The following is a 17,049-nucleotide window of genomic DNA, read 5'->3' as shown; positions in this document are numbered from 1 at the left end:
GGGTTTGAGCAACCTGGTGTAGTGGAAAGTGTCTCTGCCCACAGCATGGGGGTTGGAACTAGATGATCCTTAAGGTCCCTTCCAACCTAACCATGCTAATATGATAGTCATAATTATATAATCATATGATTACCTGCAGTTTTGAACACAGTGTCAAGAGGCACTTAAGTGCTTTTTACCTTGGTGCAGTGCAAGTGTTACTCAGATTAAACATACTACACTCATACTTACCGTAGCCCTTCCCATTTTTGTGGTTCTCATTTTGCGAACAAGGGTGAGATAAAAGCCAGAGCCAAAAGAGTTCTTTAGGAATACAGGAGAGCCTGAGCAGAAGAGTTTCCCTTGGGATATGATGGCTACTCTGTCTCCAAGGATGTCTGCCTCATCCATATGATGGGTTGACAGGATAATAGTTCTGCCTAGAAGGAACATGGAGGAATATTCAAGGCATGAACTCTCTCTGGAACTCAAAACTGTGTTTAGCTTTTTGGCAATTATTTCTCTGCACCAAGGTCAGTCTCAAGTTTGCCACAACCATTCTGTTCAAAGAATCTTGTTTGCTTGTAGTCATATCCCACTACTCATGACAGTTTACACAGGAGGCACATACTGCATCTATTGCAAATTTAAAAAATCCCACCAAAAAAATCAAACTGTTTCTACTCTCAAATCTTACCTGGGCGATATTTCAGCAGAAGATCCCAGATAGATCGCCTGGAATATGGATCAACTCCAGAAGTGGGCTCATCCAAGACTACCACTTTTGCTTCACCCACAAAAGCAATGGCAACAGACAGTTTCCTTTGCATTCCACCTACCAGAGGACAAACACAGCCAGGAGCATAAGGTAAGTTCTATAAGTCATAGGGATGTCATTAAAATTGCTTTTTGGTGTGCAGACAAACTGCTACAAATAAAATAAAACCCATCCTAAGACACATTTCTGCAAAGATAAATTAATAGTAATTTTTCTTCTGAAATTCAGACCAGGTTATTTATACATATATAAATAATATATATTTTCCATCTACACATTGCATTTTCTGCTTCTTGCCAGAAACAAAAGCAGGAAGATATGAGGTTTTCATGTTCTTTCATGAAACTAACCAACTTTTTTTTTTTAGAGTTGCAATCAGGACAATGTAGCATAACAACAGATGGCTGTTTGTTCAAATCAGCCTTCAAATCTGAAAGTGAGAGTTATTCAAATACACTATGTGCATTTGTACCTTCAGAATGGAAGAAACTACTCCTACCAAATAATACGGTACTATGGAGCACAGATCCATACAGTGGGGCAGAATGACAGTATAGTATTTCATTTGCCTTAAAATAATAGGAGGTTTTATTTTGTTTTGCTTGTTATATTAATCAATTTTTTATACAAATATTTATTTAAAACTAATAGCTTCAAGTATATTTGCATTTGTTGTATATTTATTAGACATAGAAGCCTTAGGGACAGGTTGTGCCAGCTTTACTACTTGTACAGATCCATTTACTCCTTGAAAAGAAAGCATCCCCCCAGTCCACATTGATATGTCAGAATATGGCCTCAAATATGTAACTTGACCAATAACTGCCAAAAGGCCAGGATGGGCCTATAACCACCTAGTCTACCAGAAGGTGTTCCTGGCCATGAGAAGGGGTTGGAACTAGATAATCTTTAACATCCCTTCCAACCCAAACCATTCCATGATTCTATGTGAGACAAAGAAAAGGCAGCAGGACTAAACAACTTAGAAAATTCTTGTGGGCACCTGACAAATTCTGAGCTTCTTCATTTCTTTTATGGGTGAGGCCCATGTCTTCCAGCATTGTTTCTAGCTCTTGCTCAGCTTCTTCCCTGGATCTTCCTTTCAGTTGAGAATAAAACAAGATGTGCTCTGCTACAGTAAGACTGTGACAGCAGACAGAAAGGCAGGAAGGCACATTAAATGAATAAACTGTTTTTATTCATGAGCAGCAATAAATTCACTCTAGCTTTATCTTGCTAAAGGAAGAGAGGTTGCATTACCCTAAAAGATCTTCTTTGGGATCAACACACTTCACTTGGAGGTCATAGTCTCTTTCTTTGCCTTTTCAAAGCAGAACCTGCTACTAAAGGAACAGGTATAGCAGGTATCAAACCATCCATTTATGAGAATAAAATGTAAGAGAGTCTGCTGTTGAGATGAACACAAACTAATGGAAGTGAAACTGGAAATCACCAGAGAAGGCAGTAAGTGATTGAGTGGTAGTAAGAAATGAGCATAAAAATATCCTGCTACTACACTGTCAATTTGGATTTTTTTGCTTTAGTAGTCCTAAATTATAGTGCATGAGCCTCCAGGATAACTCCTGCTAGCCTACACTGCAAAAGAAAACACCAGGAGCAGTGTTATTTTCCTAAGAAACTTTGTTCCCAGTGAAATGATGCAGGAGATTTCTCCTGCTTTGGCGTTGGGGATTCTCACACATGCAGAGTGGGATGCTTCTCCTTGAAGGCAGTATGAAGTGACACTTACTGGTTGAACAGGATGTTGTGCTGAGGGCACATCCCTAATCTGTGCCGAATGGAGTCCATGTGAGTCTGGATGTCCAGGCCGCCAACCAGCACAGTTCCAGACGTGGGAGGGAAGAGGCCTGTCAGTATGGACCTGGGAAAACAAAATGAGGAAATGCCCCCTCTCCTGTCTCTCTGTGCTAGATAAGGAAGCTACATTACATGATTCCACTAGATGGAGCATGATGACTTCTTACCATAGGCCTTGATGAAACCACCCCAGTGGAAAGCACGTAAGTACTCTTGATGTGCTACAGAGAATCTGATGGATCTGCTAATGTAATTTTTGATACAACTGTCTATATGGTTCTGGCTTCCATCAAGAAACTGTTTTAGTTCAGCATGTTATATCACCCCTACGTATAAATGGGTCTAAAATCAGTAAGCTCAGTAGGATGAAAAAAGAATAATGGCTTGAGGTCTCTGGCCATGCTGACTCATGTCCTAAATCTTTATTTTCTGTAAACTACAAGACCAAATGTTATGTTGTAAATGGGTGGCATCTCTTAATAGATTTGGGTGATTAGTGGATTTTTCAGTTTAAAAAAGTTCAAAGCAATAAAAAAATTGTTTTTTATAGAATAAACCCCCTCAAATTGCAAAACATTTCAGCAGATTAGGATGCTTTTGAACATATTCCTTGTGAAACAATTAAAAAAATCATGAGGCAATTTAAAGTGCCTTTGAAATAAAAGTGTTTTAATTGAAAAATCCTAAAGTATTCTGCTGACAAAAATCATAATGAAACACATTTAATTCTTTCAACATTTGGTGAACTTGTCACAGATTTATAAAAGGTTTTGCTCACCAATGAATCCTATTTTGCCAAATAAGGTTCTGTATAAAGAAAATTAAACATTTGTGAAGTTCAGCTTCCTGGAATGCTTGGTTTCTAGGACTAGAGGAACATTTTAATCTGGACATGGATCTTGCATGCGTGTAGCCATTTTATTTAAAGAAGGCCTGTATTTTATATTTCTTTGAACACAGACCAATAGATGTGACTGACCTAGAGCCAGTCAGAGAAACCAAGAACATGTGGAATGTAGTGGCTTGCAAACTTTTTCTTTCAACCAGAAGATCCTTCTCTTTCTTCATCTATGGTAGTTTACCCATGGGCAATGAATTCTGGGGGAGAGAATTGCTTCCTTTTCTCTGGACTTTCACTTGTTTGTGTCATGCATGACTTCCCTCCTGGGGCTTTAACTAATCCAGAATACCTTCTTTATGCCTAGGGGCAGCATTTCCCTGTCTGGAAAAGGCCTAATGTTGTGTGTCAAGCCAGCTGCAGGGGTGGTAGAGAGACAAGGGAATAGTGAAAAGAAAAGACTGCCCCAGCAATAGAGCCCTGCCCCAGATTTGCTTCTTCTAAAATAAGAGACTTACATAGTAGTTGTCTTTCCTGCTCCATTGTGACCAAGGAAGGCTGTGATCTGGCCCTCATAAAAAGTAATATTTATCCCATCTACTGCTGGTTTGGGCCTGTTTGCAAAAATCTTCACCAGGTTCTGAATGCACACTCCTGGAATCAATCCTGCTGGCTCGGGCTCAAAGAAGGCATTTACTTGAAAGGCAAGAAATCAAAAATGAAAAGATAATAAAAGCACCTGTTTTAATCCTAGTTCTGATGATGACAACACATCAGTAACTGCAGAAGCAATAGCACATACCCAGCATAATAACCCTGTTCCAAGGCCAGATTCTCCAAGTCACACCAGTACAAAACTAAGGCCAGATTCCTAATTGCAGTGCAATTTATATAGATTTACCCTCATATCTATGAGAGGAGAAGCAGAGCCCAGAATTGTGGTGGTCTGTGGAGAGGTAACTCATTGGACCAGGGGAAACTGAACATGCTTTCTGTTCTCATTGTCTAGCAGGAAGATTATTGGGAATTGTTTTCTGGAAATACTTAGATAGGCAGAGAGATTACATTAAACAAGCAGCAGGTTGCTTTTCTAGCTGGGCTGAAATCTGCCATTGAAATAATCTGCCCAGCTGTGCATTCTTTGACCATGATGCTTAAAAAACCTCCCCCAAACACAAACAAAACACAACAACAAAAAAATTTGCCTTTAATCCTGGTAGGTGAAATTTACCCCATTGCTGAGAACAGGTCAGGATTTAGATAGTACCTAACATGAACACTACATGAGATGGCTTTCTCTCAGGATTAAAAATGCATTATTGCAAATAGCACCATCAAGACATTTTATTGCACCAGCTTCTAGACAAAACAAACTTCCTTTGAAGTAAATTAAGCCCTTGGGCAATGTGAATTATGGGAGTTGAGAAATTGAAACTAAAGACCCTGTCCACTTTTATTTACACAGAATGCTTTAGGCTTTGTAAAAGGCTTATTTTGCAATTGCAGTTTACTTGAATTGTTCAGTACCCAGCAGGCCTGTGTGGAGAGCAGCCAATACGAGCTGGGCAAAACCAGCCCCACATCCATCAGCAGCTTGTGTGGCTGTCATTATCACCAGCAGGACTCAGGAAAAAGTTCCAAATTTGTTGTACATGAGAGAACAGCTGTAATAATCAATATAGAATGGGTAGCACTATTTTAGATAAAATTATTTTTATGAGTAACTTTTCTTTTGACTTGTGAAAAGAATCTAGGTTTCCATTCACCTTGCTGGGACAAATACAAACATCTCTATATTCACAAAAGTTCACATGGAGTCTGGCTAGATAGTTACCCATATACTGGCAATTGAGGCACCTTCCTTGGTTTTATATGTGTCACAATCTTGTCTGCAAGACTCACTGACAAGTTATGAGGAAAATTCTCTGATGATCTCCCCCAGTATCTGCTTTGCATCACCTGAAGGACACTGGTGGAAGGTTGAGCTCCCTTTTTTTGTGATTCATATTTCTCCATTTTGATCCTATATCCTCATTGTCATTGAACTGTACTAGGCCTGCTTTTAGCTTCTCCTCATGCCTCCCAGTTCCTGGGTGGCTGAAAGGGAAGACAGGTTTGTTTTTTTGTGCAGTGACAGGCAGAAAGCCCCTCCTTAGTGGCTGTGGAGCAGCTGGAACCTGGGAACTAAGGAGTAAAGCACCAAAAAGATAAGGCAGTACTAGGAGAAGATTGGCTGAAATAACCTTTAACCTCTGCCTGTCTTTTTCCTTTGAAGTCCTGTCCTGTTTCCATTCACCCTGAATGCATGTTTTCAGTGCCGACTGAGGAGCTCTGATGACCCCACTTTTATCTCTGGCTTTTCAAGAGAGTCAGAAAGGGCTCAGAGCTGCCTGTAGCAGTTACTTGTGCTACAGAATCCACATGCATTCCTCTGAGCATCTCATACAGAAAACTCCTCTGGCTCACCACAAAAGAAGACATTGGGGCTTGAAAACAAGACAGGTCATTCAGGAATTCTTAGGTGATGGCTAATGTCAGCATCAGAAAAGGCTGCAGACAGACACACAGAGCACTTCAGATAAATCCCTTTGAAACCAGCCTTTTCCTACTGATGCAAAACACACAAAAGATAGGCAAAAAAAAAAAAGAGGGGAAGGACTAAGAGGGAAGAACATTCCCCTCAGCGTATTTTTATTGAAGTCATGGCTCTGTTTAATTTTAAAGAGTCAATGTATGTGGCTCTGAGGCTTCCCTCAGCAAGAAAACTAACTTGCCAAAGAAACATCCTGCATTTGTATGATTAAAAAAAAAAGTTAAGGAGCTCTTCTGGAAGACAGCTGTCTTAAGTGTAGTGGCTAAAAGATTCTAAGGGATGGTGAATCTAGAGGAAAAAATAAGAGTCAATGTCTCTCTCATGCTTAGCTCTGGGAGTTATATGCAAGCACCTACTGGGTCCCTACTAGCTCTTGTGGCTTGGCTCCAATCACTGCTATGTCTAGTTTGGTATGAAGTACAGTGAGTATAGTATCTCAGAAGTACTCAGGTTGCTCTCTCTCCTTACTATTAATTTCATCTTTGTCCTGGACATCTGTCTTAGGCTTCCCCTGCTCGCCGGGTTCTTTTTCTCGTTTGTGTTTACATTGTTTGTTTTTACCATCCTTCTTCCCCTGGCCGTCACTCTTTTCTTCTGTTTTCTCAGGTTCTTCAGATTTATTTGAGTTGCTTTCATTTTTTTCCCTTTCCGTGGTCTTCTGATCCACACAACCTTCTGACTCTGGACTTTTTTCTATATAAACCAAAAGTAATCAAGATTTAATTAACAAAAATTTAATATCCCTAGAGGTATTTTGAGGAAAAAGAAATAGCCCTAAGCCTTGAGCTTTTCAAGGGCTTTGTAGAAGAGAGGATGAAATAACAATCAGCACAATCAGGCTACTTGAGATAATAATAGAATAATTTAGATCAGAAATTACTTCCAAAGACCTCCTGTTCAATCCTCAAAAAATATGGCAAATTCAGATCATAGGCAACTATCTCCAAAGATAGAGATTTCACAACCTTTCTAAACAACCTGTTGTAGTGCTCTAGCTACCTTCATAGTAATGACTTTTTTTCTTATATTAAATCTGAATTCCTGTTTTCCAGCTTATATCCATTGCCTCTCATCCTTCCACTAGACACATCTGACAAATCTAGCTCTTTGGAGCCCTCTCTCTTCAGGCTGAGCAGACCCAGCTCTCTCAGCATCTTGTACGTGACATACTCCCGCTCCTAATCAACTTGCTGGCTCTTTACTGATTTATTCACGTTGGTACAAGGGTGGCATAGATTATGATCTTGCTTAGAAACAGAAAGTAAACAGGCTTAAATGAGTGTCAAACTATATAGAAAAGAGTCAGGTTTAGAAAAGTAGGGAACCTCAGTGTAAGATTAACGTTTCATGGATGTTGTGCTGAGCAGTAAGAACTCCTTGAATGTCTCAAAAGGCGTTGGTTACAGAGTGAGGATTTGATGCTGCTTGTTAAGCCAGGCCTTAAGTGCTCTCAGATGGAACGGTGACTCACCTCTAATGATCTAATGATAGCACACCACTCCAAGTTCAAAGGCACTTGCCAAGACTCCCAGTGTATGGCAGTCTCTCACCTTTGCAGCAGGCCAGATAATGGAAATATTATGCAGTCACCTTTAAGCAGATCAGTGAAGTTATTTCTAAAAAACAAAGTTTTAAAAGAACTCACCATCAGTAGTTGCTGTTTTCTCAGCTTCTGGGCTTTTGGAGCCAAGCCAATAGGATTCGAGCAGAGGGAAATACCAAGGCTGTGGTAGCCCATAGTCCCCTAAAATAAAAATAAGCAGGTAAAGTGCACTTCATAACCCCATTCTGCAGTAGGTACAAACTCATCTAAGCAAAGTCTAATTATATAAACACTTGCAGTCCTAGTGTTGCATATCAGAAGGTCAAACCACATACCAAGTACAGCTGATAGAACAGATTTTGTTAACAGGTTTTTTTTTTTTTTGGACAGCAGTAAAGTATTCCGAAAATGTGACTTGCCTTACCTTGTCTTAAGTAGAAAGTAGTTTAATTGCAGAATAAAGCTATTCCCTGAATCCTTACCAACCAGGCAGCAACTTACTGCTTAAGGTGGGATCCTAGCCTCACTCAGGGACTTTCTTTTAATGCCCATTTAACATTTGAGGCTTGTCATGACTGAAAAGCTTTTTAAATTTACACTTATTACGCTGGGGCTGAATTTACAACTGGTAATGAGAAAAGACACTCTGGCTGTTATTTCAGCACACAGACTTTCAGGAAAAGTGACAACAGTGTAATCCTCTTCTGAAATAAACATGGGCTTTTTTAGTTACAGGTTAATTCAGTCTGGATAAGAGACAGCACAGTAACATTACCAGTTCTTGGCAGGTCAGACCAGACTTACTGAAGTCAACACTGCTTTCCTGGATCATATTAATTTATAGAATGCAGGAATTTGAGCTTCTATGTTTAAAACTGGCATCTTTGTAACCCGAGATGTTATTGGCCTTGTGTTACTTATTCAAAACAGGCATGGGGATCTGTGATGCTCATCAAAAGATGGTCAGTTTTATTAATTGTAAACCACTGCTTATGAAAGTGTCTGCTTACTTCTGAATTAAGAGAAACTACCTGTGTTTCAGCCAACCACTTGTACTCCTATTCATGCACAGAAATGCTCTGTCTGCATTCACAAACAGTTTGCCTTCCTATGGACTGGATTATTCCCCTCTGAAACTGGTGGCAAAAAAAAAACAGCTTCTCATTCAGGATGACTGCAAACCCAAGTGAAATTTGTTATGGAGCAGAATGCTTGAATAGCCAAAGGGCCATTGTGCCAATGGGTGTCTGGTTTCAGAGCAGACTTGAGCAGGACTAGAACCAGAGGGCTCAAGGAATTATCCAGGGAATTTCTGTCATACCCTCAAATAGTACAGCATTCATTTGGCAGAGCTGCATATGTGTGACAGAAATTCTACTGAAAGAGAGCAGCAGAAAGGCAAGACAGAGTAAATCTTGGGAGCTACTAACTAGAGGCCCTGAAAGATGCTACTTTTGTGTAAAGTGCTGACAGAAAAAAAATTGATTTTATCTATGAATGAAGAAATTTCTATTGTTTAGTTCCTGCTGTGTTCATGCAAATAGTCAATTGTCCTCTCTTCTTTAAACAAACAGAGTTGCAGAAAAGGAAAGGAAAAAAGAAAGAAAAAGAAAAAGAAAAAGAAAAAGAAAAAGAAAAAGAAAAAGAAAAAGAAAAAGAAAAAGAAAAAGAAAAAGAAAAAGAAAAAGAAAAAGAAAAAGAAAAAGAAAAAGAAAAAGAAAAAGAAAAAGAAAAAGAAAAAGAAAAAGAAAAAGAAAAAGAAAAAAGCCATCTGCCAAGAACACCTTCTGGAACTGCAGTTCACATGCAGGAATAACAAACTGATGAAAGGAAAGCTCACTTGCTTGTACAGCATTAAGAGTTGGCAGTTATTATATTGCAACAATATTAAATATGAAGCAAGACAACCATTTAAGCTAGAAGGACAAATCATTTTTTCACACAGAATGTTCCAGAATTTTGTAATTGATAACAAAGTCCTTCTGGGAGTTTGTACTAGAATTATGACTTCCATTTAGAAACAAAATAAATCCACACAGGAACTTTCACAACTGCCAATGACACAGCATGTGTCTTAGGAAACAGTACCATCCTTCAAGAAACAGTTTGCATAATATGGCCAAAGTATATATGTGAATTAGAAAATCTAATCTACTGTCAAATCTATATTTTTAAAAATTTAAAGCAATCTCACGAGAAATGGTTGAAACTCTTCAAAAGAAAAGTATACACAAATTGAATTTTAACAGTTGATGTTTTTGTAGATTTATTTTCTGTTTAAATTATAAAACAGGATTAGAAACCACATTCTCCTTTTTACTCTTCCTTCTTCATTCTTTTCAGGAATAAAACAGGAGAGAGAAAAAAGAAAGAGAGAAAAGTAGAAGTCCTTAATAAACCAGTAGTGCTAAACTGGATAAGATTCATAGTCTACAAGGTCAAACACCCTGTTTCTGCCACTGAAATACACAGAGACTGATTAGACAAACAGTTTGCAGCAACTACCACTACTTTGTATGAATAAGAAACTGGTGTACCTGGAAAAACGTTATCGAGATACCAAGAAAGTATTCCATAGAGAAAAGCATCAAAAATCATCATGGTAATGGAAAAAAGAAAACTATATTCATCTCCTTCCAAGGGACTGGTTCTGATGTTACCCCACTGGAGGCCAAGACCTTGTTCTTCATAGCGTGACAAGTATTCTGTACCGAACCCAAAAGCTACTTGAGAAAGCAAACTCTGGAATAAAGGAAAAAAGATATTCAGCCCTGACAGGGGGACACTTTGCAAAAAACCCAAAACCAAATAAGCAAAGAAAAACCCACCACAAGAAGAGAACACAAAACCTGAAACAAACAAAAAAAACCTCTGACTTTTAGGGATTGGACTTTAAAACTTGTGTAACAAATGACATGAGAAAAGTTGTTTCACTTTTACATTGGCCTGCAATGTTTAATTTTCTGCAATTCTAAGCAGTGTTTAGCTACAATAGACTGAATTCAGCCTTGGCTGTTCTTTATTTAACTACTAGGAAACTCTCACAGATTGGTTTTTTCCTTCATTAATGTCTGTTTGGAAAATACTGTAGGTGCATCTAGAAGTTTACAGTGTACACCTTTGATTATCTAGGTGAAACAAAGTATTTCCTGAGTGTACGAGGCAGGGCCACTATGAGTAACATGACAGCAAGTACACCAGATGATCAGGATATGGAAAACTACAACTGCTTCCCCTGTCATGTCTGCTAGCTGATTCTAACACAACAAACTAATAAACCAGTAGTTTATACTTCATTTATAACTTTATACACTTAGTTACAGCTTTGGAAGTGTTTTGTTTTCTTTTCCCTTTTTCCTTATATTTCCTAGTGCAAGAAGAGAAGACAGTTCCTTTACCTATGCTGTTAGAATGCTTGATAAAAATGGGGAGACTGGACTCAAAACACCTGCTCTCCTTCCTGACTCACTGGGAACAGAAAATCAATCTGAGTAATTTTGTAAGATCATGGTTCCATCTCAAAAAACAGCAAGAAGTTTCCAGCTCCCCTGACTTTAACTATCTTATCTAAAATGGAAGAGAACCAACATGGAAGTACTGCATGAAGAATGTCTACAACACATTAGATGAAAGGTATTTCTCAGAACTTTGGCACTGGGGTTCAATTCCTAACTTTATGGTTCAGGTAAAGAAGGAATGTGAACCTGAGGTCTTCTTATGCTTAGACATAGGGTGTTAAGTAGGTTATAGCACATGAGAAAGATAAATGTTCCTATTTTGTGAACCGCCTTCATATTTATTAAACATACCAGAAGTTAGATTTAACTAACAAGGAAATATTCAAAACATTTAAAACATTTTAGTATGCTAATTTCCTGGAATTCAAAACATAAAATAAATTTTATTGGCTTTTCTAAAAGCTATGAAGATATCTCTTGAACTAGGCCTGCTAAAGGCTTCCACACCTGCAATCCTTAATTATTTAAGAGAGATTTAGGGGTCTCCCTCCCTGAGTCAAAAAAGTCAAGAGGAAGAGGTGTGCAATACTTTGTGATTCACGTATGGACTGTGAGAAGGGGAGCAGAGACGCCATGGAAGCAGTGAAAGGCTTACTGCTAGGATCTTCAGATTAGCAGTCAGACGGTCTTGCCAGACAAAGCAGACGATGTGGGGCAGGTACAAGGTGAAGTAGATGACTCCACTGCAGGCAGCTGCCAGATTTGCTTTGGAGAAGAAGGTGCTGAACAAGAAACACTGCATTATGGTGGCTGTGGTGAATGTCAGTAGGAATAGAAAGAACAGAATTGGATTGCTATAATGTAGCACTTGTCCATGCTGCAAGCAAAAGGAAAACAGAAAAATTCACAAGTATTGCTCCTTTCTGCTAGCAGGAAAGCTCAGAATTGCTATTGACATGTAACAGGTAAAGAGTAATAAGCCAGTCTTTTTTACCTAGTATGACTTCTAACTCTTCCAGATATTAGTTTCAACAACTGAGGTCATTACAATAACAAATCTTTCATCTAACTTTAGCCCTGTTCTTGGATTGTGACTTCAGGTTAGTACAACAGAATGAACAAATTTATAACTGACTGAAAACAGACATTCTGTCCCTGTCTTAACAAGTAAATGATTCCAAGCAAGATCTGCCCCCTTGGAAACTCATGCATTTTAAATAAAACTATCTGAACTATTACAATAAATTTTCATTTATCTCTTCACACCATCCTCTCAATCCACTTGCTTGATGTACAGAAAAGACAATGTAAGGAAATGTTACAAAATGCATCTTTAAAAAAACCCACAATAAACCACAGGCAAATTATAAAGCTTCTGCACCTGGATGTTATTCAAACAGAAGCATATCACATCTGAGAAATCCAAGTGCAGTTTCTCAGAGATCCTTGTGTATTAACTGATCCACTGGGTGAACTTTTATTGACCTTTCTTCATTAGAGCTTTTGTGGATTAAATGCTTTCTCTCTCAAGAAGAACAGGGACTGCTGCCATTTATCTCTGTAGTCTTTAAAACCAATGTTGAGACCTATTTATTAGGTCAATTTATATAATGCTCAAATAGGTCTTTCAGGCTATAAATAGGTCTCAGCATAGTTGCAACATCCCACTGGGCCTTAGAGACTGATTTCTTTATCAACAGGAATGCAACGTCTCATAAGAATACATTTACAAAGGTGCCTCACACTAGCATAGTGAAATATGGGAAAGAAAGTGAATTACAGGTACAAGCACATTCCTCGGATATTAATTACTCCCGCTTTTTAATTAAACCAGTGTAGCAAATAAAGTGAGCTTTCTCTATCCACCCAAGCTGCAATGGAAACACCAGGAACTACAACTCATCAGGACATGCTGGTAAGACAGAGCAGCTTGAACCCTAACTATGTATTTACACCAATACCAGCTCCCCACATCAGAAAAGATGCAAGGGCATTCTTCCTTATCAAAAGGCTATACATTTATATGATAAAACATAGCAGCAAGCTCTTAATATAAAGTTTGGTTCTCAGGTAGTGGAGACAAAAGGTAGTCCTCAGAGACCACATCTGAACTGTCCTGAAAAGTTATAAAAATACAGTAATTCTGAATCACAGGAGCAAAAGGAGGATTTTTTTTTTAGGTTTTCCTGAAAGTTCTGTCCTTGCAGTCTCTTTTTCCATTGAAATAGTTGCTCAGTTTCTAAGCAGACAAGCAATGGATATTAAAAATTAATGACATGTAGTGAATTACAAGATAAAAATTCTGCAAATTATTATCTCTTTGATTTAAAACAACACTTATTATTTATTGGGAGATCTGCATCTGCCTACAGAAAATACGATATACAGAGTAACCAGCCTGATGTATTTTGTATGATCCCACAATAAATCTTTACTAGTGCATTTATTGTTCTGTCTCTGCCAATTGCTGATGCTGTTATGAGGTCTGCTTAGAAGAATGCGCCTGCTACGTGCTGTGATCAGGACAGGCCTCCACCATTCACATCTCCCTGTCAATGGCTACAATTCCTTCTCAACACCAAACTGGTATCAGGAGTGCAAACACAAGAGTGAGTTTGAGAGTAGCAATCCTTACCATAATCAGAGCTGTGAGGAGCAATGTGCTCACAGCCATCATGGAAAAGCTGTCTAGGAACCAAGTGCACCAAATCACGCCATTGGTTATGCCCCTGTTCTTCATGGCCTCTTTCAGACGCATTTCTTTCTCCAGCACTATGCTCTTCACAGTCATGGAGACTGAATATATCCAAGCCAGCACCATGAAGATGGGGAAGGCGCGGTTTAAGGTGATCATGAAGCTACCAAAGCAAGAAGGAATAAATTAAATTTAGGTAAAACAGAGAAATATTACATGAAAAGCAAAAAGGAAAAGGAGTGGGGAAGAGTGCATTAATTAAATACAGAACTGTAAAGTCTTAGTCCAAACATCAACAGCATGTCACTAGTAAACCTCACAAGCATCCTAAATATTAATAAAGTAATGGTTTCTGCATTCCCATGAGTTGAATGAATGTTATTTCAATTTTACAAAGAGGTTCTAAGGGTTACTGAAGGCTACAAAATATTTGGTACCTCATGAAAATACATCTCTCTTCACAGTGAATTTCCATAATGCTTTTACTATGATCTACAAAGAATATTTTAAGACGTATGTTAAGGTTAACAATATGGGAGTGTCACTGTCTTTCTGCTCCAAAGATTCATTGACAAGAGAAATAAACAAATTAGTCATTAAAAGCATCGTATGCTGCCAGCAAGGCTGCTGAAATTCATACAAACCATGAGTCAGGGTATCAGATCTAGCTGACATAGAGTTAACTTTCCCCATAGCAGCCCTCACAGTGCTGGGCTTTGCATGGATAGCTAGAAAGGCGTTGAGAATGCACCAGTGTTTTGCCTGCTGCTGAGCAGTGCCGGCACAGCATCTGAGCTTTCTCTCCAGCATTCCCACTCACTTCACCACTAGGCAGGGGGTGAGCAGAATCTTGGGATGGGACACAACCAGTATAGCTCATCCAAACTGATCAAAGGGATATTCCATATTGTGTCTGCTCAGATATAAAATCTAAGGAAAAGGAGGAGAAAGTGGGGGGGTATTTGATATTTACAACATTTGTCTTCCAAAGCAACTTCTATGCATGCTGAATCCCTGTTTTCCAGGAAGCAGCTGGACATTGCTGGATGGGAAATAGTGAATGAATCTTTGGGTTATTTTTTGTTTTAACTTTAGTAAAGGGCCTCATCTTGACCTATGAGTTGTTTTCCATCTTAATTTCTTCTCCCTTCTTGCTGAGGAAGAGGGTGATAGAGAGGCTTGGTGGGCACCTGGCATCCACTCACAGCCAACTCACCACAGCCCTTGGCACACAATGCAGGCTGAGCCAGAGGCAGTTTTCTATTAAGCACTCAATAGTTACAGGAGTTTTTAACAGGGTCCTGTACAGGACACAGCTTGTTAGCTGCACTGTTTATCTCTTCACTTTGCTGAGTCTGGGAACATGTTACCATAAACAATGTCTCCCTGGCACTGATGGCCTTGCTGCGCCGGGGGAGTTATCTGGTAAAGAAGATGAGGGAATACATCTCCCTCTCCCTAGTTATGATTGATGTGGATGGTTTTATTATTCAGGCTCCCAGGGTACTTGTTCATCCTTATGTGAGCTGTTTAATACTACTAATTAACACTGCTATGTATTATGGGGTTTGGGGAATCCAGTGTTGATTGTTTAAAGGCCAAAAGCTCATAGCTGCTAAAGGTAAGGAGCAAAAAGTCTTCAGCTTCCTAAGTCTGAGCCCTATAGAACTACATTTTTGCCATATCAAAGCTATGTCAGTTTCGAAACAAAGGGAAAATCTTCACTTTTTCACCAAAAAATTCCTGAAAAGCAATCTAGTCTGGAGAAACAAACCCATGCTTTTGTGATACGGCCTGGGGCACACTGAGTTTTGCCTGTGGATGGATACATGTAACCAGCACTAGGCTGGGCACAACACAGCCTACAGGTTACCATGAGGGTGCACTTGCCTCACTTGAGCAGGATCTCTGCAGAGGCCATCACTGAGCTTGGACACCAATCCTGAACTGCATGTGGCCACTGTGGGCTTCAGAGAACTTTTGCACAGAAGGGGTTTCTGCTTCTGCAATGTTCTCAGTGGAGAAGAACTAGACAGCAGGCTTGCCAGGGTGATGTTCTGTCAGACCAACACATAATGAGTGATGGGAATGACAGGTCAATCTATGTGTCTGCAATTTGCTTTTATCAGAAGTAGTAGCACTTGCCTGCACATTGCACACGGACAAAACTATGAAAAGATTTCTCTAATGCCTTTTTTTTTTTTTGAGTGAAAAGTATAAGAGGACAGCTGCAGTATCACAGACTGCAGCACTGGAGCAAGCACATGGTGAACAGGGAAGAAAATTGGAAAAAAACTGCTGCTTTTAAGGGGTTAGTATATTGAGTTCATTTTAGGCCTGGACACTGGATGAAACAAAGGCCAGGATTAGGATTAGGGGTTGAATCTTGGCAAAGGTGGCTTGTGGAGTCTGAGTGAGTTATGTCAGGATAAGGAAAAAACCAAATTAATTCAGTTGTGTCTCAGTTACTACTCTTGCATTTATACCTTAGGACGTTCATAACTTAAGCCTAATTCAGGTGCTTGAGAAGCTTAAACCATCCAGCAATCCAAGTATTCAGCAGAATTAAGACAAACTGCTTTTACTCACACATCATCCACAAAACATGGATATGGCATTTGCTGCAGATAAATTCCCAATGGCACTTCAGTGCTGGTCTGGGTCTTTATAATCCCATGCTCAATCATGTCCTGGAGATATGCAAAGCCCCCCCATATATAACGTAAATCATCAACAGGATCAGCTCTTGGACCAGGATCCCAGTACCTCAAAAGAAAATTCACATGGAAATTATTTGGGTAAGCACTGACTTTAGGGAAGGGTTGTGGGGCAAATTAATTAATCACAGCAACTGAAATTGTAGGGACACTGCCTGGAGTTGTCTTTTCTAGACTTTGGTCTATCAGACCATATTGCTTAAGAAAGTGGAAGGCTCTTTTTTTCCCTTTCATTTTCTCTGCACCGACTTGGAATAGCAATTTTGGCCTAAAATGTACATAAATTAGTCCCATAGCAGAATAACTGTTCTAGAATAGAAATAACTGTATTTAGAATTGCAACTACCAGATACCATTATATTCTTCTGTAGACAGTCCTGAGAAATTATATCCCTTTAAGTGAGTCTATTTGGTGGGGACTTGAGGAGGAACAGCAGAGAAGCTCTGCTGTCCAGGTGGAGGAGAGCTGAGTCACAATCCATACAGGACTTCCTAGTCTGTCTTTCCCAATGGTGGGGCCATCTATAAACTGAAGCAGGTTACTGAACAGATTCTGAGCAGAATCATCCCTTTGCCCTGTATTCCTGCACCTACCCACTGCTTGGCTTGTCACAAGAGTGATACCATTTA

The 17,049-nt window shown here is 39.2% G+C and overlaps 1 protein-coding gene across 1 annotated transcript in view; it reads right to left on the bottom strand.

The window, feature by feature from the left end:
- The window catches only part of ABCA4 (ATP binding cassette subfamily A member 4), a 61,163-nt gene that overhangs the window by 21,110 nt on the left and 23,004 nt on the right, over nt 1-17,049 (bottom strand). The window contains exons 13-23 of the mRNA XM_036387811.1: nt 16,292-16,468; nt 13,643-13,865; nt 11,663-11,884; nt 10,087-10,291; nt 7,652-7,750; nt 6,475-6,699; nt 3,932-4,109; nt 2,508-2,639; nt 1,761-1,900; nt 677-814; nt 232-419 (exon numbers count right to left, since the gene is read on the bottom strand). Coding sequence (XP_036243704.1) covers nt 232-419; nt 677-814; nt 1,761-1,900; nt 2,508-2,639; nt 3,932-4,109; nt 6,475-6,699; nt 7,652-7,750; nt 10,087-10,291; nt 11,663-11,884; nt 13,643-13,865; nt 16,292-16,468 — 1,927 coding nt within the window. The remainder of the gene's footprint in view (nt 1-231; nt 420-676; nt 815-1,760; nt 1,901-2,507; nt 2,640-3,931; nt 4,110-6,474; nt 6,700-7,651; nt 7,751-10,086; nt 10,292-11,662; nt 11,885-13,642; nt 13,866-16,291; nt 16,469-17,049) is intronic.

Source organism: Molothrus ater, chromosome 9, assembly GCF_012460135.2.
Source record: "Molothrus ater isolate BHLD 08-10-18 breed brown headed cowbird chromosome 9, BPBGC_Mater_1.1, whole genome shotgun sequence".
In the NCBI taxonomy this organism is placed as follows: Eukaryota; Metazoa; Chordata; class Aves; order Passeriformes; family Icteridae; genus Molothrus; species Molothrus ater.
Note: the sequence above shows the minus strand (reverse complement) of the source record. Positions and strands in the feature narration are given on the sequence as shown.